At 42.2% G+C, this 23,216-nt stretch overlaps 2 protein-coding genes across 14 annotated transcripts in view; both read right to left on the bottom strand.

The window, feature by feature from the left end:
• Positions 1-1,278: 1,278 nt before the first annotated feature.
• F7 (coagulation factor VII) lies at positions 1,279-10,150 on the bottom strand. Its single transcript, XM_005488004.4, has 8 exons — positions 9,993-10,150; positions 7,603-7,763; positions 7,005-7,029; positions 6,800-6,913; positions 5,723-5,863; positions 3,186-3,292; positions 2,556-2,676; positions 1,279-2,366 (listed from the first exon to the last, which is right to left on the bottom strand). Exons 1-8 carry the CDS (start codon positions 10,060-10,062, stop codon positions 1,828-1,830), a joined length of 1,278 nt encoding a protein of 425 aa, XP_005488061.2. The 5' UTR covers positions 10,063-10,150; the 3' UTR covers positions 1,279-1,827.
• Positions 10,151-15,665: 5,515 nt separating this feature from the next.
• Positions 15,666-23,216, bottom strand: part of MCF2L (MCF.2 cell line derived transforming sequence like) — a 156,694-nt gene continuing 149,143 nt past the window's right edge. For 7 of the 13 annotated variants that reach the window (XM_074535924.1, XM_074535928.1, XM_074535933.1 and 4 more), the window contains 6 exons: positions 22,840-22,899; positions 22,415-22,489; positions 18,973-19,100; positions 18,257-18,369; positions 18,027-18,130; positions 15,666-17,905 (listed from right to left, as the gene is read on the bottom strand). In XM_074535924.1, the coding sequence (XP_074392025.1) occupies positions 17,811-17,905; positions 18,027-18,130; positions 18,257-18,369; positions 18,973-19,100; positions 22,415-22,489; positions 22,840-22,899 (575 nt within the window). In that variant the 3' untranslated portion in view covers positions 15,666-17,810. The remainder of the gene's footprint in view (positions 17,906-18,026; positions 18,131-18,256; positions 18,370-18,972; positions 19,101-22,414; positions 22,490-22,839; positions 22,900-23,216) is intronic. The other 6 variants (XM_014267717.3, XM_074535925.1, XM_074535930.1 and 3 more) reach the window with 2 other exon arrangements.

Below are 23,216 nucleotides of genomic sequence, written 5' to 3' on the forward strand. Positions count from 1 at the left end.
GCCTCAATCTGTCCCCCCTTTCTTGGGGGGATTCGCAGTGCGCTGCGGCGGCCACGTCCTCGGTGCTTACAGAGCCAGCCTTCCGCTCTCCTTCATCTCCTTGGCTTTCCTAAGCAGGCTGTTGTATTAAAATATAATCTAAAACCCAGATTTGTTTTGAAAAAGTAATTTTTTGTGGCATTTTTTAGTACTGATTTCTTTTGGCCTTTTTTCTGCAAGGTAATTTGTTCACAAATATCAGCATTTTCACTGGAGTGTTATAGAGGAGCAATTATCTTGTGGATCATGGAAAACAGAAATTATTCTGCCTTGAGGGGTCGTCAGGGATGGTTTTACAGTGCTGAGCACCTCATCTAAATGAAAATGAGGCTTTATTTGCTGGTCACTACTTCTTGAGACTGGACTCTCTTTAGGAGCAAGGAGACTCTCTAGTGCATGTATGCATATATACTGTAACATCTCTTGTTTTTCAGGTCTCTGAAATTTGCTGCCTTTCCTAGTAAAGTTCACTACCTAAATGAACAGTAAAACTTCCTTCGCTGTTGGTAAAACAGGTTATAGGATGTTCAGTACTGCATGGTATGTACCATACAATGACAATGTTTTCCCCTAATAGTGGAGTATGATCAGTTGTGGCCTACCTGCTGATAAGCTTTTGTTGAGTTGATATTCTGCATTATTTGAACAATCTAGAGTGTAAATTCTGCATGAGATAGTTAAACTGTTTCCCAATCTCCTAGTTCAGTTTTACCTTGCTCACCTTTTCAGTGTTTTCATGCTAAGGTTAGAAAGTACATTTTTGAACTGTATATGTTTTCAGAGAGAGAGCTTCAGGTTCTGTCATTTATGCCTTAAGACTTTAGTGAATGGTCTTTGGTCACTGTTTTGCGGAGGGGTAGATTATTATCCTGTTCTGGTTTTAGATCTCAGGATAGAGAGTACAATTGAGATTATACTGGACAACTGATAAACATTCCCTTTCATATGCACTCTTTCTATCAATATGCATAATACCAAGGCAAAGATAAGATTAAATCAGTGGTATTCTTTACCACTCATAAATATAGGGTTAAATATTGCACTTACGAGCCTTACAGCAATAGTGCTTGGTGCAAGAAGATTTAAATCAAGTTTTCATAGCAGACCTGTAAATATGGAATCAACCTTTTCCCAGATTTCTTGTCTTGGGGAGTGTCTGCAGTTCCTCCCCTTCAAATCTCCCTGTTGCCACTGCAACTGTTGGAGAAAGCTGCTCTAACATAAGCTAAAGGAAGCACCTTTTCTATTTTTATTTCTGCTATTTCATCATTATATTACAGGATCCATAGCATAGGAAGTTATGAAAGCCAGAAGCATAAATGTGTTCAAAGGAGATTGCACACAATTATGGACAACACATTCATTCATGACTGTTCAGTCTAATGCAACTTCTGGCTCAGGAAGTCTGTACTTCACTGATTACCAGAGGCTGAGAGTGTAGCTGGAGGAAGGCTTATGGTCTGCATGATGTGTTGCTGACAGTCTTTCTCTCAGCATGTAGCTCTGACCTTTAGCAGAAATGGATGCAGAACAGGAGGGGCATTGTGTCTGATTTGTTATGGTCATTCTCTGCCTGCTTGACAAGATACACCATTTTACAAACAACACTGAGAGGGAAGTTATTTTATGTATTCAAGCAGGCCTTAGGTTCACTTCAAATCTTTAATAGTGTTGTGGGTATGGTCTGTATCAAATATCTAAGATAATGAAGGAATCCTTCAAGGGGAAAATGGTAGAGAGGGACTGGGGGGCAATAGCACAACCTGGAAATGATGTGACTCAGCATCATTAGTCCATGTGCTTCCTCAACCAGTCGATGTATTTGGATACCCTAGTGTAAACCCCATAGCTGCCTTGAACAGCACAGCCCTTTCCCCAGCTGACAATCCCAGTCAGAAACCAAGTGTTCTTGTACCGTGTAGCATGAGGACCACCACTGTCTCCCTTGCAGGAGTCCTTCACCCCAGACAGATCTCCTGCACAGAACATATTCTCTGTGATATTTAAATCAGTCTCCTTTTCACATTCTTGTGTCTTTACACGTGGCACATCAACTCTCATCAGGACAGAAGCAGTGGCACCTCCATCTATTAGGCGTCCCCATCCGCTTACTGTGGAGAACTTGATGGTGGACAGTTCATACACAGCAAACCTTTTCTCAGGCAGGCATATTGGCACCACATGGTCAGTGAGATTCACGGGTGTTTCCAGTTTCAGGAGGGCAATATCATTATTGACCTGTTCATTCCTGTACTCTTTGTGAATGATCATCCTGGCCACTCCACTGTCTTGCTCAGTTTTCTCATCAACATTTATTTTGTGTTCACCTGGAAAATTATTAATTGTAGGTCATGTCAGGTAGCTCCTTGAATCCTTGGAAGCTTGAGGATGTGGGGTGTTTCTAGTCTGACGCCTCTAAGGACAATTAGCTTGTACTGCCAAAGCCTTCTGCTCTGATTTTATCAGGTTGGGAAGCTGCCACCACCTTGATTAGATGAGGAGGGGAAGATACATACCCAGTCTGACCCGAAGCTGTTTAGGGTGAACGTGCTCCAAGCAGTGAGCTGCAGTGACCACCCACCCTGGGGAAAGCAGCGTGCCACCACACTTTTCTTTCTGATCCTGTATTATAAGGGCCTGTCAACAAAAAGCAAATGTATGTCCTTCATCAAATGTGCTTGACATAGATCTCGGTAGAGATGGGTTTCATATTGCTTCTTTCTGGCCCTTTATGCAGCTGTTCCACAATACCACGCTGACTCCATGGAGAACTTAGCAAGGGAAGTCTTCCCATGGACGTTTTCTTCATCTTGTAGTATGGACCCTGCATATTATGGCCCAAAGTGTATCCCTGGAAGCTGCAACTAATTCTTGTTGGAAGTGAAGTTAAGGACTGAGGGGTCAGGAGATAGACACAGCTGTGCTACCACTCTACTCCTATGAAACCAGGTACTCTGGAACAAAGCTAAGGTGCCTAAGTGAAACAGGTGGATCTGCTGGCTATGGATGAAGAAGGAATTTGGTTATGAAGATATGGCACTTTTTATGAATTTTTAACATCACAGATTTAAAGCAATGAATTTAGTGTAGTGATTTCATAAGGAAATTTTAAAAATAAAAGCAATGAAAGATTTTTGAAAACTCACTTGCCATGGACATTCACCTGGAGGACAGATGAAACCACCTACTATTCTTCCACGTGCAGTTGAATTTTTTTTTGCCAACACTGGTATTTTTCCACAAGGGTATTTCACTGAGGAAAAAGAAAACAAAAAAACAAAACCCAAAACAACAAAAGGCAACAAAGATTTTATTGTACTGAACTCACAGCAAAATGTGTAATGTCTTCAGTGAAGCTATGTCAGCTGAAAAACTGATTTATAGTCTAGGAGCATGGATTCTCAAAAATAATGTAAAGCAGCTCAGCAGGGAAGTAGGTTTTTTTTGTTTGGAAACAGCCAGAAATGCTCTTACAGTTAGAGTTGAGGCTCTTACAGCATCACTGACATGGAGTCACCTACCATAGGTCTTTGCTGACAATAAACCTGCTTAAGATACACATCAACACAATGAGGTAGGCTGCAGGCTGGAGTGCAGAAGTGATCTGACAAGCTCTGTAGTCTACAATTTTCTTTGTCCCTGCTGACTTTAAGTCACAGCATCCACGTCAGGGTGAGACAGAGGCTTAATCATTGGGTCTTGCCACCCTTTGTTTGGGCAGAGCCAAATATGTCCCAAGGGCAGACTCTGTTTTCTTGCATGCCTCTCCCACACTACCTTGTTTGCTTGTGTCCAGAGCCTGCTGGATTCTTCCAGACCACACATCTCTGTTCTGCCTGAGCTAGCATGTGAAGAATGGCAATGAAGAGAATCAAATCCTGACTGAACTTGCAGTTCAGCTGTAGTGCAGAGGAAGTTCTGGTGTTTTCAGTACATCCTTCACCCAGCTGGGTTTTCCTGTAAAGGAGAAGGTCTAACCTCGGGGGTGCTTGTGTGCCACGTGTCTGTGCTGAAACCGAACACACCATCCCTTCTGTCTGGCAGTCACTTCACTCTGGGGTAGCACTGTGAGGAGGAGTGCTCTGTTTCTGCCTCTTTGGGATCCCTTCTGTCTGGCAGTCCCTTCTCTCTGGGGTAGCGCTGTGAGGAGAAGTGCTCTGTTTCTGCCTCTTTGGGAGCCAGGGCCCTACAGTCTCTGCTGAGCTGCATGCAGCATCTCCGTGGAGCTGTAAGTACCTCAGCTGACATGAAGGCAGCATCAGGGTTTTACAGGTCAATGCAAGGTATGGAGAAACAGGACTGGCTTTTTGGTGGCAGCTGGTGAAAGATTAAACAGGCACAGCCTCTATTGCTGTGTCTCTAATGCTGTGTGTAGGGCAACACAAATTTGGGCCATTGTGGGAGATGACAGAGGGACAGTGAGGGGACTGTCAGCCTGGCAGTTACACAGTTTTTTCTACTTGCAACACATGGTCAATTTTACAGGTATTTTGGTCCCCAAGAAGCAAGCAGCAACAAATACATCTTCCTTGCAGGGAAAGATGCACAGAAAAGCCTGTGAGGAATTTTGAATTGTTTGTTCTTAGCTTTTAACAAAAGCAGCTTTCCTACCACGTGGTATTGCAGAATCTGTTAATAAGGGATAAGCACATTAGTAGACATTTTTTTCTAATGAAATTGCTGCTGCTGAGAGCTAGGTTGTCATTACCAGCTCTCTGCATGAGTGTTCCATTGAGGTGTGTGCAGGGGAGCACCACTCCTCAGAATTACTTTGCATGCTCCCTGTGGCTCTGTCCATTATGTTGTTATGTTCATATCCCCAGGGGTCTCCTTTTCCCTCTAATAAAGTAATTCAAGTAGGCATCTGCAAAAGAGTCAGGTGCCTGCTTATGCATTGGCAAAAAGATTAACTTGCTCTACTCTAGTCCCAGTTGAAATTTACCTTGCTAGATGAAAAAAATATCTAGCCATAGTGTCTAGAGGAATACCATAAGTGTATTATTCCTAACAATTAGGAAAAGAAGAGGAGGGAAAAGAAAATAAAAGAGAGAGAAAGAGAGAGAGAGAAAAGAAAGAAAGAAAGAGAGAAAGAGAGAACGAGAGAAAGAAAGAAAGAAAGAAAGAAAGAAAGAAAGAAAGAGAAAGAGAGAAAGAGAGAAAGAGAGAAAGAGAGAAAGAGAGAAAGAGAGAAAGAGAGAAAGAGAGAAAGAAAGAAAGAAAGAAAGAAAGAAAGAAAGAAAGAAAGAAAGAAAGAAAGAAAGAAAGAAAGAAAGAAAGAAAGAAAGAAAGAAAAGTAAAAGAGATTAACTTTTTTTCTTTGGTTTTAATAGGCCTCTTCCTGTCTTCACTCCTGTACTGAAATAAATATAGTGGTGAAATCTAGTCGCAGTTTCAGATTGGAGAGACAACATTAAAACAAATCTGGCCCCAAAGTATTTTCCTGCTGTGGGTGTAGGATCTAAAAGGATCTCTGCGTGGTGGTCATGCTGACCAACCACTGTATTTCTGGGGTAGCTAACTTACACCAGAAGCCAAATGTATGATTTGGGACTCTGCCCGTCGAGGAGAGGTGAGGAGCTGGTGCTCAGATGAGCATTATGCATTGCATGTCCTGACATGTACACTTTGAAAACTTTTCTTCCAGATCTGGCTTAGGCTTAGCATCAGGTTGTTAGTGTCTTACCTTGAGGGATGCAGGACACGCCATCACTTGCTAAAGTGTAATCATCATCACAGAAGCACAGTCGTGTTGTGGACTGCTTGTCAGTACAGTATTGTTCACAGCCACCATTGTCAAAAATGCACTTCAGTTTGTCAGCCACAGCTAGAGTCAGAGAAAGAGCATTTAGGATTCAAGACTTGGATTTTTGTGCTTAAAGCTGATAACTTGCAATTGGATTGCTGTCAGGAAAGCAAGGCAGGAAAAGAGATTTTTGTGATTTATGCAGAGCAACTTCATCAAAAGTCCTTTCCATCAAAAGCTAAGTAGGCCTGGATCTCCAGGGGTTAGGGGAGAATAGGCTTTGGTTAAAAAATATATGCCTAAAATTAAATCAGCCAGTATTTATACAGTACCTGAGCTGTCTCAAGAATGGAGATATTGTAATTGGGTGGTAACCATCATAAAATATGACTGAAAAATTTTAATTCTGTGACATTTTGCCAAGTAGCAGGAGGATGCTCTGGGATGACTGTTGAGACTGCCTACCTAGACTCAATGAGTGCCTAGCCCATGTCCAGACTCTGCGTGTTCTGAGGATGTAACACTCAATGTTCAGTGTCCTCTGAAATCAGTGGAAAGGTGTGTATTAACTTCATAAACCACTGGGTCCTTCCCTTTGGGCTTTGTACTGTGCATATGCAATGTAGTTCTCACTTACATACTGCATGGAGCTTCTAAGTTAAAGTAACTTCAGCACTTGAGTAGGAAATAATTCCTCCTTTTTTCTCAGATGGCACGCAAATGCAATTTTTCTTTTTTTTTCCACAAAGTCATTATAGGGCAATAAGTATCTTGCTGCCTTGCAGTGCCTGACTGCTATCTGGTTAGATCCATCCCTCAACACCAAAAGCACAATGAACAGAAGCTGTCACAGCTAGAATGATGCAGAATCACAGAACCATAGAATATCTCGAGTTGGAAGGGATCTTCAAGTCCAAATTCTGAATTACAGTGACTGTAAACTTATTGGTTATCTCAATGCCTTGCATTCGAATTAGTAACAGCATTTTTATTTTGGTAAGTTATGCCACAGCTGACCTTTTTCACAGCTTTTGCCCTCGTATTCGACGGGACAGCGGCAAACATAATCCTGGAACTGGTCATCACAAATCCCACCATTCTGACAAGGGTTGGAGTCACACTGGTTAGGGTCTGTAAAACACTCAGTGTCAGTCCAGCTCACTCAAAGAGCTGCAGCAGTGGGCGTGCTCCACAGCTGTTAGAACATCCTGAATGATCCTACCGGAATAGATGTGCCAGAACTCTTCCTGGAAGAAAAACATGTGAGACTTAATTAAAGAAGAATCAAGTCAAGTCTTACAGCCCTTGTTGCACAGCATGGGTTACAGACAGTCAGAGTGATGCCACTTCTACCTTTATAGTTTGTGACAGTTAATATCCATAAAATATTCTATTTTCCAGATTGTACAGTTTTTTCACATACTAATAGAGAAGGGCCTTGTTTAATGCACATAAATAGGTCATACATAAATAAGCTCTGTATAGCTGAGGTGGGATTGACTGAAAAAAATGTTGCACAATACAATAATTTCAAGTATTCTCAGGGCAGGCATTACTGGGGGTTTGGGGAGATGTCTTAGAGACCATCTGCTTTGCCACCATCCTCTAAATGGTTACTGCTTGGGATTGCCCATGCAGAGTGCCCTCCTGCAATTCACTGCTGCTGTAGTGAATTTATCCCTGTAAATAGAAAAGAAAAATGCAAACAGCAGGACACAAAGTTCTTTTTTAACTCTGGTAGTTTAAAGTGTCAAAGCACAGCCTTTGAGTAGGGAGAGTTCTTATGACAATGAGTGCTCACCCAGCCTTGTGTTACTTACTGTCCTTTCAACATCACCGTAAATCTCTCTTGCTTCCTCATAGGAGCACCTTTCTTCTATGCATTCTCGCTCTAGTGACCCCCGTTTTATCTCTTCAAAGAAGCTGTTGGCTCGTCTTTGTCTTTGCAAAATGTGGCTTGCCTCTTCCTGCTTTAGAAAGACTGAAAAACAGCAGCACGTTGTGTTTGTCATAGAGCTGTGCTTGCCAGACAGAGAGGATGGGGAGACAATTTCCCCTGAAAGCTTTTCTGCTTCCCACGCTTTTTCTGAGACACTTTAGCAAAGAAATGGGCAGATGTGAAAGAGTCTCCTTTCTCTGGCCTGCCTCAAGGTAAAGTGACAACACAGGAGTTTTAGAGATCCCAGAGCTTAGGAGAAGATGGCCTGTTACAGCAGTGGGGTGTGTGTGTGTGTGTGTGTGTGTATCTGTGTCTGTGTGTCTGTCTGTGTGTTGTATGCATGTCAGTGACTCTTGAGGTACTTGATGTCATATGCATCTTAGCACATGCAGCAGTTTCTTACAGCTGTAGCAGCTGGAGAGCCTGTGTCACTTTATCAAGCACTGGTGTGCATGGCACTGGAAAGCTCGTGTCACTTTATCTAGCACTGGTGTACATGGTAAAAGCTGAAATTCTGTACTTGATACAGTCACAGTGATAGGCGGACCACAGTCATGACTTCACCCACACACTCATGTTATTTCATACCCCTCCACTTGTTGGACCTGAAGAAGGAATTTACCCCACTACGAGTAGACCACAATTCATGAATCACTGCTTTAATATATTATCTTTAATTTTCTTCTATGGAAAATGTTATGTTAAGGTACATAGGAAGGCTGGACAATGCTGACTGCATTTCCTAGTGGAGCCTGTGATGGCTCCTAGCTCCTGCCATTACCACAGACTACAGCCAGGAAGGGGTCTTCTTGTGTCTCTACCACACTTTGGAAAGATATTGGGTACATAGGTTTGGTAGCAGGCATCAGCAGAGGTCATTTCCTAGAACTGCAACTGGCAGAAGTGTGCACTGGAAACACCAATGGTCACCGTGCTGACCTGCTCCTCAGCCTCAGGGTATTAGCACATCACACAACTGTGCTCCCCCAGTATAATTCAGGATAAGGAACAAGAAGTCCAAGTGCTGGTGTGTAATTTTGCTCCACATACTACACAGAAAAAGTCTTGACATTTTTAATTATTTTTTTATCATCTACATCTGTAGGGGAGCTTCTGGAGCTTCATGGCAGTTTACATTTCAGCACTTTAACTGTTTCACCTCTGCTTGTGGGTAGATTTGGGGACTGAGGCTGATGCATATCTACTGCCTTTCCCCAGGACATTCTCTCAAAAAGAGTGGGAGTTATCTTCTACCTGCTGAAAGGGCCCTGAGGGATGCTGAAAGACAGACTCATGTGTGTCATACCAATATACACTCAGTCATAGATGCTGAGAGGGTTTATTCCAGTCTGAAGTGATGTGAGGTGTGTCCATAAACATTTGTTTCTAATTCAGGATATTTGCTGAATTACATGTAGAATAATGGTAATTTCCCCCTGTATTTCAAAGTTACTTAGAAGAATGAAGTATTGTGCACTGAATTTATCCCTGGGTGCATTTGGTCATTATAGGAATGTCAGGTGGGTCTTTCTGCCTTGATTTCAGTCAGGATGTATGCATTTGATATGGCTTTCTTTAAAGGCTTTTAGTTAATCTTATGCTGCAGATATGTGGCACATGTATCAGTGCATGAGCACAGACTCTGACAGAGGAGCATGCCTGAGCACATGGCTTGGGACATCCATTTGGCATTATCCAGTTTTTTGTATTGGATAATTTCTGACTTTGCTACCTATTTTCCCACCTTTCTCACTGCAACAAACAAGACCTAGTTAATGGCTAAAGGGGGATCTGAGAGCACTGGATCTGCTTTATTAATACGGGAGCTGGTTTTTGGACAAACAACTGAAGAGCTACCTCTTCTCTGCCTTCTACTGAAACAGAGTGGATCCTACCCACTTTAATTACTCATCAGCTGAGTGACAGGTTCTTGATGCTTTGCTTTGAAAAATGTCCCAGTTCTGCATGAAATAACCATAAATCCCAGTTCCTTTCTTCATGTAGACAGCTGGTGGTTTGCCTGCTGTCTGTGCACCAAGATAACAAATTAATTTAGCAGTCTAGAGGTGCTTTTCCTTAGTTGGCAGAACAAGTGCATGGAGCCACTGCTGAGAGTAAATAAGAGCTTTGGAATAATGCACAGGCACAGCAGGAGACACGACAAACACACAGCAGTGCTCAAAACTTGCAGTGGAAATCACCTCAGTAACAGGAAAGAGGAAAGAGGTCCATTGCCAGTAAATATCATTACAGCTATATCCTACAACATACCTGCATCCAGAGAAAGAGGGATCAGTAGCAGAAAGCAGAGAAACAAAGCCACATACTGCCTGGAAATCATGATGAACCCTGTGAGCCAGTGTTCTGGCAGTGTATTGACATTTCAGCAAGGACTGTTTGGCCAAAGGGCTCAGCTTCAAATGCCTGGAGCCAGAGGAGGGGCCAGCAAGTCATGGAAACAGCAAAAGATCCACGACAGCCTGGTGAGCTGAGCAGAAGGGCACACGCAAATCCTGCAATGTGCCCTTTTCACAGAAACAAGGGAGCTTGGTTTTGAAATGTGCTCTCCTGACCCATGCAAAAGCTATGCTGGTTACACAGGCTGCTACCCCAGGCCTGCATTTTCCATTTAACCCACCTTTTCCATGAGACATGTGAATGCTGGGACCCTGAATCCATAGGACAGGCATTAACTTGGCCACATAGCACCACATGCAGAGAGCAGTGATGTGATATTATCTTGCATCAGCAGTCAAGATATTCCCTTTCAGTGGTTTGGAGTATGATTGTGCCACTGGCATCTATTCCCATTTTTCTATCACCAGTTGAAACTCTGCACTTTTTCCTGAAATTGCTGGGAGACACCAATTAACCAGCAAGAGACACCCTACACTGGTTCTCCCCATCTTTGCTGCCAGAGCCATGTGTCCTGCACAGGTTGTAGCAGCTGGAAGTGGCACTGAGCTGATCCATGTTGTACTTCCATAGGAGCTACCAGGGCTTGAGGGGCCACTCTGCAGACAGTGCTTTATGTGGAACATAAACAGTCCCCGATTTAATGGAAATCAATTCATGGCATCAGACTGGAAAGCTGACAACATTGTTGGGGAAATATTGACTTAAGATAGCAGCAAGGTAAAGAGCATGTTTGTCTATGAGAAGTGGAGCATTAGCTGAAGGCTGGACTGTTTTCCAGGCTGTTCTCCCCTTCCTGCCTGGAAAGGAAGGTGGGTCAGCCCTGCAACTGAATGCTACAGAAAAGGAAATCAGCAGCTGGATTTTTACTTTGTGCCAATGCTCAGCATATCTCCTTGCAGAAGTTGTGATTCCTTAGGAAAATCAGGCTCCTGGCTGTTGTTTCCATGCAGTCCTGTTGTTTAGGGGCAGTACACACAGCTGGATATTCTGCTTTGAAATCACTTTCCCAAGAGGCAGTATCCAGGCATTTCTCTGGATCACAGCCTGGCTAATTCCCAGCAGCCCAGTTCCTGGGCATGTCCTGACCCAGGCAGAGGAAGGAAGCCAGTTACTGGAATGCAAAAGAAACTACAGCAGCCCTTTGCTACCCCTCTCCGTACCTCTCAGTCTGCCAACACAACCCTGACTCCTTGTTCACTTGCCTGTGGCAGGGAGTTGAAAATAGCAAATCCATTTTCAGATTAGCAAGACCAAAATTAAGCTTGAAAATTTCTTTTTATCTCATCTTTTTGGGAATGATCTAGCCCCACCTATCTGTGTGAGTCATGCAGATCAGACAATGAAGTTCTGCCTTCTCTGCCTGAGGCCAGGCTGAGTCTGCACCCATGCCCCCCACTGCCTTTATTTCCTTACACAGGGTGGGCATCTCCCTGCCAGGGATGGGGGGGGGGGTGGGGTGGCTGCCACTCTGCAGTGGCATCACAGCACCTCTGCAACCTCCATCTTCTTCACAATGTGCAGATTCTGTGCATCCTTACGAGATTAAGGCAGGATTTTATCTTTGCCTTCCTTCCTCTGCTGACATCCCTTAAACCTGAAAGATTATGCTTTTATTTCTTGGGAATACAGCCAAACAGTTATTTTTAGAGCCCTGGAAGAAGCCCAAGTGCTGGGAACAAGGGTCAGTTCATATGGGGACCATCCTTCTTCCAAGAAAATGAATGCAATTAGGCTCCATCAGGATGAACCTGACAAGGGTCACTGAGGATTCAGCACTTCAGGACTACATTCCAACTCTTTGTTTAAGAACTTTGTACTGACAGATGTCATCACACATGTGTTTCCTACTAACTTCAGCTGGGTCTGTTCATTGCTTAAAGACCTGTGTTTTTTAAGGGGAGTTCTCCCTTCCTTGCAGTCTTAGGCCCCAAATGTCCTGGTTTCAGCTAGCATAGAGGTGATTTTCTTCTCAGTAGCTTGTAGTGCTGTGGTTGGGATTCAGTGTGAGGATAAGGATAACAGACTGATATTTCAGCTATTGCTGAGCAGTGCTTCTACTGTCAGGATCTTTTCAGTGTCTCATCCTCTGCCAGTGCTGAGCTGCAGAAAAAGCAATGAGAGAACACAGCCAGGACAGGTGACCCAAACTGGCCAAAGGGATAGTCCATACAGTAGAATGCCATGCTTATATAAATGCTTATGTACTTACATGTAATGTATAAACTGGGGGGAGTCAGCTGGGAGGGGGTGGTCACTGCTTGGAACTGGGATGGGCATTGGCCAGTGAGTGGTGAGCAATTGTATTGTACATCACTTGTTTCTCTTGGGTTTTTTTCTGTTTTCTTCTCTTTCTGTGTCTCTGCTTTTTATACTACTAATACTATTACATTAGTATTATTATTTTGCTTCAATTATTACACTGTTCTTATTTCAACCCATTTTTCCTGATTCTCCTCATCTTATGGGGAGGTTGGCATTAAGCAGCTGCCTGGTACTTGTTGTCTGGGATTAAACCATGAAGTCTCCTTGGTGCTCAGCATAGGGGTTGGAAAGTTGAGATGATGACTGATCTGACCAGAGAGTATTAAAACAAGTTTGTTATAAGCCTTCATTGCATTGGTTTAATAGTCACTGGTCACAGTGCTGATTTATTTGCCACCAGAGTGGTTGTGCTTGTTCTCAGGGCTGTGTTAAGCAATACCTTACTTGCAGCATTTGTCGCTGTTTTGGTGTCTGGCGCCTTCGGGGCCTGGGTTCTCTTGCACTTCCTCGTATCGGCTTTTGATCTGATAAGAACCTCTGGGTGCGAAACCAGCCCGGGGTGTTCTCGGCATCGCTGTCCCTTTCTATGTCGGGAGCCATCTGCTGGGAACTGTTAATACTTACACCAGCCCCAATCCCCAGGACGGGCGCTGCTGCTCGAGGGAGGAAACGGATTCAGATTCCAGCAACAGGCTCTGAAGCTACTCAGATTCTGCTAAGGAGCACTGGGGCTACTCACACTCCAGTTGATTTCACTTGGAGGGCTGTCAACCCCTGGAACTGACAGCCCCGGGGTGGCAGCACAACCCCACCATCTGCCATGGATGGATCTGGAACACCTGCAGTGCAGTGATGATATCATTGTGTGGGGCAATACAGCAGAAGTTTTGAGAAAGGGAAGAAAATAGTCTAACTTGTTCTGAACAACAGTTTTGCCATAAAACAAAATAAAGGTCAAGGGACCTGCACAGGAGATGCAGCTTTAGGGAATACAGTGCTGAGAAGGGTGTTGCCACATCCCACTGGATGTAATCATAAAACAACAGCAATGTCTCCACCAACTAACAAGAAAGAAATAGAAGCTTTCTTAGGTGCTGGAGAATGCACATTCCAAACTGCAGTCTGATTGTCATCTCTCTCAAGTGTTCAGGAAGAATGAATTCAACTGGGGCCCTGAGCAACAAGCCTCTGGACCAGTCAAGCAAGAGATATTCATGCTGTAGCCATTGAGCCAGTGTGAATAGGGCAAGATGTAAAGAATGTGCTGTACACCACAGACAGGGGAGACAGTCCTACCTGGAGCCTCTGGCAGAAAGTAGCAGGGGAGACTCAAGACTGATCCTTATGGAGTCACACTGACTCCAGAGGATGGAAAGCCCACTATGCTGTAAATGATGAAGAGCTACTGGCAGCTTATGAAGGTGCTGAAGCAGCTTTGGAAGTGATTGGTACAGAAGCACAGCTCCTGCTGGAACCCTGGCTACTCCTGCTGCATTGGATGTTAAAGGAAGGGTCCCCTCTTCACATCATGCAGTGGTGGTGGTGCATCATGCATCTGATGGGGTCACAGTGATGATGGAATCAGAACTGGTTTCAACAGGCAGCAATCCATGTGCCATCTTTCCTGCCCTGAAAAATTATTATGAAAGGTGAGGACTGGGGTCATGGATTGAATGAATTCAGTGGACTTTCATAAGTGTGGCCTATAGCTTTGACTTATGTTCTCTGAGCAATTCCAAAAAAACCAAACTGCTGTTCAATTAAAAATTAATATATATTTATGCAAACATGTACCTCTGCTGCTCATGGGTGCTACTAGAATCAGTTTGGGAGCAGCTCTGTTTAATGCCACATATCTCAGTTGGTAATGAGAGATATTAATTTTGCTAAAAGCCTTTTCTTGACTGAGGCCATCACATCCACAATGGCACCGCTAGCAAATCCACAGTCCTTTAAATGTAGCTGGGGACCTTGCTGTCCCGCCAGTGGATGGGGAGTAAATAAAAATTCACCTCCTTTCAAATTAATGCCCAGAGAAGGCACTTCAGTAGTTAAATGTCTTATTTTGGTAATACAATCTCTAAACACAAGTTTACACAAAGTCTTCAGAATTTCTATTCTATTCCTTCATCCTTAATTAAGGGATTTGATTACCTGTACCTGAATACCCCTGAATTTGGGTTGCTTCATCATACAAGGCAGATCTGGTTCTTGCCACACACATCTAGGGAGGCTGCTAATTCTGGGGACTTGTGTGGAAATAGAGGAGTTCATAGTAACATCTAACATATCACTGAGAAGGGGAATGGGAGTTCCTGTCATTTTGAGTTAGGTGATGTAAATGAGTTATGGTACAACTTCCTTGGTTTTGCTCAATGGCAACATCTGTGCAGGATGGAGAAAATGTTTTGTATTCCAGCTAGCAAACTGCTTCTGTATCTGTGAAACAGTCTGTGCCCCAACTTTGGGACAGTGATCTCAGAAACCAATCATTATTAGGTTTTTATATGGAAAACCCTTTCGTTTTACTCTTTACTAAGGTACATTTGGGCTGGACTTGTTTCATTCTTTTCTCAAAAAGGCTGGACCTCCTCTTGCTCAGAAAAGTAGAACTACATATTACAGAGGGAGCTGTTATGATGACAAGATCAAGACTAAACAAAAGGCAATCAAGTCTCAGTAAAACACCATGACTGGATCCTGTAATGCACATGGCCAACAGCTCAGCCCAAATCACTCCAGTCAGTATGAAATCCACCTGGCATGGCATGGTGGTGCCTAAAGTCATCAATCACTGCATGCACAAGCATGCTCCTCTTCAGATGCAGCAGGGTGAACGTGGTGTCTTGTTTCTCACCCAGCCATGGCCAGATGCAGACCTCCAATTTGCTCTGCCAGTACTAGAGGATCCATGGATACATGGCTTTCCTTGGGAAAACCCAACAGTGATGTGCTTTCTTTCAGAAAAGGGTGTGTGGGGAAAAGGGAATCAATCCAATTACCTGGCACTGACTTTGATTTTTTATCCTCAGCCTGCAGACAGGCTTTAATTCCCTAGTGCCAGGCACATGATTCTAAGTGAGACATGACCACAAAGGTGAAATGGTGTTTTCCTGAGATGGTGCCAGAATAAGCAGGCTGAGGATTTCAATACACAGACCTGGTTTTCTGTTCCAAATCCTAGAACCTCTCTCTGTTTTAATTAGATACCCTTTAAATACTTTCAAGACTGTGAGACAAAATAAACCCCAGAGCATGTCTATATAAAGGCATTCAGCAAGAAGTGCTGAAATTTATTCAAATTAATTACAGTAGAGACCTCTGACTTTGAACTTCTAACTCACAACAGCAGTAAAAAAGGAAATGGTGAAATGGGTTGTATTAAAGTGCAATGATGTGGACAAACCATTGAAATAACACAAATGAGGCTGCAGTGAGAAATGAAACAATAGTCTCATCCAAGCAATGACAGCAATATATAAGTAAATTATGTTACAGATAATTTACAAAATAACTTACATAGATGAAGATAAGCTGAATCTCATGTTGCTATTCCATTGTTAAATATCAGACTAAATATTCCTGGTCAGCACAGTATTATATGGAATAATACAAAAAAAGATCAGAGGATTTCCATATTGAAAAAGATGCCTGAAGTAAAACCCTGATCAGCATTTATATTGCAGTACTGCAAGAAAACTAAGTATTTATGAATTGTAAAGTGACACATTCAGCAGCATGAAGACTATAAATACATCTTTTACATTGATACATCATATCTACACACATATACATATCTACACAGGCAGATATATACACACAAGCACATACATGCACATCTATCTGTGCATACATTTATGTGTGTGTATATACATGCTTCAATTTGTGCCGACCATGGCCAGCTGCATTTTGATTGCCTCTGGGGTAGGGTTGCTTCTGCATCATTCCTAGAGGTGTCTGTCATTTAATCTGAAGCCTCTAAAACATAAAATTCTGGCATAAAGAGAGAATTCAGGGCTCAGCCATTAGTGAGTCTGATGATTAACAGCAGTTCCCACTGACATAATCTGCTGTGCTTAGTGCTTCTGAAAGTTATGCTCTTCATGTCCCCATTATTTTTAAATAATTTGGTGCATGAATCAGTTAAAAACCTGTTTTCATATAAGCAAAACTATTTGAGAGATGGACAGGAATGAATACAGTATTCCATATATGCACTTAGTTTTGTACTGTTTGTAAGGATGGTGTGCAAAGAATGTCGGACAAAGTGAAAATTTATATTAGTTTGCATCATACCCTGAAAAATGGCAAATTTAGCATCACTCTTCCTTTAAAAATTTTAAAATACTCATCTGTAACATAAATCTGACTCTTATTTTTTTTCCCTCCTGTGCTACAGTTTTATAGAAAAATTATGTAATTGGGGGGTTTTTATCTTTCAATATATTTGGAACAAACAACGTGGACTAAAAATATGTTGGATTTCCAGCCCTCATAGGTTTGTTTGAAGGAAGGCTCTTGACCCATAATGCAGTTACAATAGTTTCCTCTGCCTATAACTGCATGTTGTGAGACCTGAAAGTAACCATACAATTACAGTTTATTAAAAATAATTTAGTGAATAAGAACAATTGTGTTTCATCGTGCACCTGCATAAGGAAAAATGTACTACTAAATTGCCAAGGCTACGTAAACAGTGATCTTGGTAAAGAATTTGGTTGTGAGGCCAAACAAAAAAAGGGCTATTCTATTGCACATGTCACTAAAATGTTGGAAGGGAAAAAGTAATAGTGTCTCTTGATGTTGTTGTGGCCAGTGAATTGGTCATGTCTGCATCCCAGCCTCCAGGGAGCAGAAGAATATCCTGAAAATCCAAGAGGAAAGGGTGGACCTTTTCCTTCCTGGTTGCCATGGGAGTCCCATTCACTGCATTGACTGAGGTATGTCCTTGGAGAGAGGGTTTCTTGGGGAGAAGAAATTGTAAACTTGGATTAATTTTCCTCATACCTATCCTGTACAGTGATTGGTATGTTATTGGTTTACAATGAGCATTTAGCATTGAACACATTTTGTTTGCTCACATTCAGATTCTGGTTATTACATAAAGATACAGTTCTGCAGAAACCTGATCATGTGTCAAGGAGAAAATGCTCTTGGTGCTAACAGATCTGCAGAGCAGAAACCTCTACAAAATCCTATTTCAAATCATTTAACTTTTATTTACAACTTCACATTCCATGCACTTTTCATTGGGATCCTCTGGGAGAACCTGTAAAATTCACCACTAAAAATACTCAGAGCTGGCAACACAGTTCTGGTGGTTCTCCAATGAAGTCCAATGTCCAGAACTCTGCAGAAAATTACACTCTCCAGATTTACCTTCGAGGGAGGTGGGGTGAACATGTCATATTAGCCCTTAATGTCAGAGAAGCTGGTGCTACTGACATTGCAGCTATCACTGCAACTTGATGATGTGCTCAAATTGCTGGAGGCAGTGCCTGATTCTGGGAAAAGAAAGGGAGAGAAAAAACACACAAGAAAATATTGGTGGTTGTTTTTCATTACTTTCTTTGATAACAGGAATCTTCAAAGAGACAATCATCTCAGTTAAAATACATAGCCTACCAGAGCTGCTTAAAGATTGAGCTGATTTTGAGTTGCCTATGAGCATCAGCAGATTGCTTGCTGGAATCCAACCTTCTCTACCACTGCTCAGGTTCTTTACAAACCTAAAAAAAAATTTAAAAATTATAAGTCAGACTTGTTCATTTGATGCCTTTGGAAGTTTTACCCTAAACATCTGCCTTCTAAACACAGTTCTGCGTATAAAAATTTCCAAACACAGATCTGCATACCAAAGTCCATCCTCTCCTTCACGAATCAGCTGAACTAGATCTCCACTTTTCACTGTAAATTCTTCAGAAACTCCTTTGTCATAATCAGTCACAACTGTATATTTACCAGGAGTCTAAAAGCACACAAGAGGAAAGAAAACAAATTATTTTTGTTGAGTACTTTAAGGTAGGTTGCAGCTTTTGTTATGCAATTATAATACTTTTCCTTTCTTCCCCATGTACCTACATGCTGAAGATGGTGAAAATATACATACTGGGGCATTAAAATGCTGCTGATTGATTACATGCAAATTCAATACATTAATTTTCATATCCTGAAAAACATTCAATGAAATGTTCCCACTACAACAATTAATTCATATGGCTACAGAAAATGAAACCAAAAGAAACAGAAAACCTGGCAAATCCACACCATGGCATCTGTGTGGAAGTCTATTGGCGTGGTCACTGAACCTGTCATCACTTGATTGCTGCATCACGGCACAGGCAGCCACGACTCGCTGGGCTGCAGGTGTGCAAAGGCACAGAGGGACCTCCCCCGGCACAAACACCAGGCTGATTTAAGAGGGGTTCTCTGCATTGCCCTGGGAATATTGCCCAGCTGAGCATTTCAAGGCTGACACTTTCCCTCCTGCAGCTTCAAAGGCACTCCTGTATCCCCCCCACACTGTACTGGCAGCCCTTGCTCAGCTCCATAGGAAAGCATTCCTGGTTACCAGCTTGATCTCGCCTGCTCCTCCCGCTCCTTCTTCCTCCGCATCCGATGAATTCAGCGCCTCTTCGGCACTAGACCAGCCGTCATTTTCTTCGGATGCATCAAGAGAATGGGATGGTTTGGCCCAGCCTTGGGGAAGGAACAGCCAACAGTTAACTGAGCCACTGACTGGAAGAAACTTTCTTCCCACTGAAAAGCTCAACATGAACAGGAGAAAAACTGACACAGGGAGGTTATTACAGTCACTGGGTGAAATTCACTGCTGGCGAAAGCTGGCCTGCTTCCATCCAAGTAAGCGGAGTTGTGGAAATGCATTGGCAGTGAATTTAGCCCTTTGGATTTATGTAAAGGGAAATTAATGGAGAGAATGCAAATTACCAACTGAAAAGCAAATATATAAAAATATTTGTATAATAAATATATGTTATACAAAGATAAACAAGGGATAGATAATATTTTTTTTTGGGAGGAAGCAGAAGACAGGAACATACACTTTTTGGGAAAAGGTTGAACAAACAGGGTTGTCACCCAAAGCAACCTAACCAGCTTGCTGGAATAAGGGATAGATAAGCATTGTCTCCTTCACACTGTCAAAAAATTCCACACAAGTTACAAGCACTCTGTACCTCACCTGACAAGGCAGCCCAATATTTAAGAGTGTTCAGGGTGACACAAAAAAAAGTGCTCTGAACTATCTTGGTGTTACACCAAGATACAAACACCACAACAGCATTCTCATGCCTGTCATTTACTGCTTTTTCTCTCTGAGGGTGAAACATTTAATTTATTCATAAAGTTGAATCATATCCAGAGTGAACAAAATCCTCTTCCAAATTAGGTACATTAGGTTTTATTAGTGGGATGTTTTACACCAAGTTCAGCAGCTGCTAATGAATGTGTTGAGCTTATAATGAAAAAAAGTCATAATAAAAGAGATGAGTATTTTAAGCAAGATTTTTTTTCAAGCTAAATAGTAACAACACTGAAACTCAATGAAAAGAATGAAAGGAAGAACAAACCTTCCATTTTATGTAACTATTAGTTGAATTAAGAAAGCACCAGCATTTTTGCTTTGCACTGCTCTTGAGACATTTGACACACAGTTGGTCATGCCAGTGCATTAGGAAAAAGCCAAAGAAATCATAGAAAGGAATCACACCCAGAGCACACCAAACAGAGTGGGACTTTTACCTTTCCTATGCTGCTGAGTGACCTGCACAAGATTGGAAGTACTGACCCATTTGGCCCTGTTGAGGGTTAAGAATGAACTTCTTTCTGTGAAGAAACTGAGTAATAAATTTCTGCTGTATTCCATGAAAATTTCCTTGGAATTTTACATCTTGTATTTGGCTTGTGCGACACAGCTGAAATCATTTCTGTTATTTCTAAGTTAGGAGCAATGCAACAAAAGAAAACTTGGTTTCTCCTAATTGTTCCAAGCTCTCATTAGAAACGGTACCAATGGGTTGCACAAAAGAAAAAGAAAGTAAAATCACTCTAAGTGCCTGTAACCCCATACTCACTGGGTAACAGTTGGGTACATTTTGGGTAACAGCTCTTGTTCCTCAGCCTTTTTCTTTTCTTATATTGTGCTGATGTGCTCAGAGCAGACTGGCCTGATCCTGCCATACCCAGGACACCTCCTGATACAAGCTGGCCCTCTACAATTAACAAGTCTCTATAAAAGCCCATCTCCTGCTGGGAAGGGAGGTGGTCACTATGGTAGAATTCACATTGGCAAACTATGGGACCGAAATTATGCATGTACATTTCATCTATGTGTGTGCGTTCTCCAGGATGGGACTACATCAGAGCTCCATATAAAGGCAGGGAAGGTAGGAAAAGGGTAGACACTCCTGAGAAATGACAAAGTTATTCAGAAATTATTTTAGATATAACAATGCCAGGGAAACCAAGAATTCATTAAGTGCTTCTCTTCAGAAATAATCTAACAGGTTTCTTCAAAGAGCTATGATCAGCGTACAACATGTAATTCTGACACTAATTCATATTCCTTGAGCTCAGCATAAATCAGAGCAATACAGCAGTGAAAGGAAATGAATGGGGGGCCATGGACTCTGCTGTGGCCATCACCTGGGGCAGTTTCATCCCAAAATCCCTGGGTCAGCTCCCTGCTTATCCCTCTTTGAGACAAAGGAGAAGAGATGAAGTGCCAGAAAAGAGACTGGAACATGCACTACAGAAGGAGGAGTTAGTAGATGTTTTCAATTGATTATTTTAAATTACTAGGTTTAGTGGTTTCATAAAGTCAGATGCTTCTTATTCTAGATGAGACAGAACACCAAATCAGATAAACCTGTTCCAAGGACACAATAATTTTCCAGTAAATCAGCAATGGTCTAGGACTCTCTTCCTTGGAAAATTCCAGCACCTAAGGGAAAGGCCATAGAACACACTTTTCTCTCAGACATTTTTGGGCCCTCAGGATTTCCATGGTACCTGGAGATCTCTGAGTTTTGCCTGCTACCTGCAGAAGAATAACCTTGTAACTCTCATGTGCACCCTTGTGGTGTTTCTGCAGGTATCTAGCCCAGGAATACATTGCCTGCTGCTCAGCAAGGTGAATGATGTTGCAGTTTCCCCAGCACAGCAGCTGAGCTTGCACCATTTCCACAGACAAGACAAAGATTTCAGAAACCTGGAGGGGAAGCTGGTGATAGGGACTGAAACAGCTTCACATTTAGACTAACATTTTCTAAAGGACAGAGTGGTGGAAAGAGTCAGGAGGAGAGGGACTGCTCTCCTTGTACTCTCTACTGCTCTAGTTCATTAGACCTACGGATTTGTACTCAGACTTTCACCATCAGCCCTGCTGGTTAGAAAGGGGTTGTTTATTGAAGTACTTTCCTATTCTCAGTTTAGCTGTGAGTTGGGAGGATGGGAGGCAAATTGCTGCAAGGGGCTCAGTTAAGTCATCTGAGGTTCACAGGGTGGTAAAAGTTGCCACCTATCACCCAAAGAAAGATGCAACAGGGCTGTGTCTGCAGTAAGAAATGCAGATCTAAAATAGAAATTCAGTGATCTGAGGTTTGGATTTTTTTTTTCTTTTTAGAAGTTAAATCCTCTCCACAAGGGCCCCAGTGACAGAAGGATTCTAACACTAGGAAAACCATGGTGGCAGAGTAGCTGGATATCCCTGTAATTCCATTAAACACTTGGATTCTGGATCTTTCTTCAGCAACAGATCTCTTTCCCCCTGTCTTCTAAAATTAGTTACCCATATGCTACTTTATTTAAACCAAGTTAAAACTTCAACCAGTTGTGCTATCAAAACCAGTATGTATAGATCCACTTGGAAAAACATAGCTGATGTCAATAGTCCTGCACACAGCAGCATCACACAGGTATTCTCAGCACTCTGATGTAACACATTACACGAGGGACGTGTGGGTACTTGTGGAGTACAAGTGGCATCACTGTACCTCTTGAACCAAAAGGAGTTGGGTCACTCACTACTTCGTGCCGTTTGGCTTTTTTGTCAGGACTGGTAGGAGAAGCTGCAGAAGGATGAATAGGTAAAAAACACAGAAAAGAGATATTGAAGAACTGGAAAAAAGAGAATAGGTGGATTGCATGCTAAATACCTTTGAGTTTACACTGGAAAACAAGTAGATTTCTGTAATAATTTTTTTAGCTGTCACTGGTGCATGGCAGCAGAAGGAATTAACTATTTACAGCTAGATATTTGAAGATAAATGGAGAAATTTATTTTACAGTAATAGATGGAAATATATGTAAACTTTCCTAAATTGACTAGGCATCAACTGAATACAATTAACTTCAATTTCAGACAAACATTACCAATTTAAGCAATCATTTTTGTGTAAATCTAGTGCTACAGCAATACCTGGTCCTGTAAGAAGGATCATTGGCAATGTCTGGCTTTTAGCAGAAGGAGATGGAGTTTCTGTCAAGGCAAGCATGGGACATTAGTGCTCACCTCAATAGCATTAGATAAACAACCCTAGAGTCTCTCCAGAAGGAACTCAAAGGTAATTGGGTTTTAAACAGGCATTCTGACAGGGAAAAAAATACCATGCTCAAGTGCCATCATCTTAATGCATTTCAGACTGTTCAAAGACAGCTCTTCAAAGCAAGAAGTGACTGTAGCAGTATGATGACTTGGCAGGAGGAAGCAAGAAAAGTCTCAAACACTTTTTGCCTGTTTTAGGAAAAAAGAGGCAAAGACCATTTCTGGAAGAAGAGGGAAATTCTTACTTATAT

The sequence above is a fragment of the Zonotrichia albicollis genome, chromosome 2 (genome assembly GCF_047830755.1).
Source record: "Zonotrichia albicollis isolate bZonAlb1 chromosome 2, bZonAlb1.hap1, whole genome shotgun sequence".
NCBI classification, from domain to species: Eukaryota; Metazoa; Chordata; class Aves; order Passeriformes; family Passerellidae; genus Zonotrichia; species Zonotrichia albicollis.

Coding starts and splice junctions, on each gene's coding strand:
- F7 (XM_005488004.4), bottom strand. CDS start 10,062: ATGATTTCCAGGCAGTATGTGGCTTTGTTTCTCTGCTTTCTGCTACTG. Junction 6,914..7,004: donor GTTCTGGCACATCTATTCCG/GTAGGATCATTC, acceptor AGTGTTTTACAG/ACCCTAACCAGTGTGACTCC. Junction 3,293..5,722: donor CGTGTCCTGCATCCCTCAAG/GTAAGACACTAA, acceptor CTTTTTCCTCAG/TGAAATACCCTTGTGGAAAA.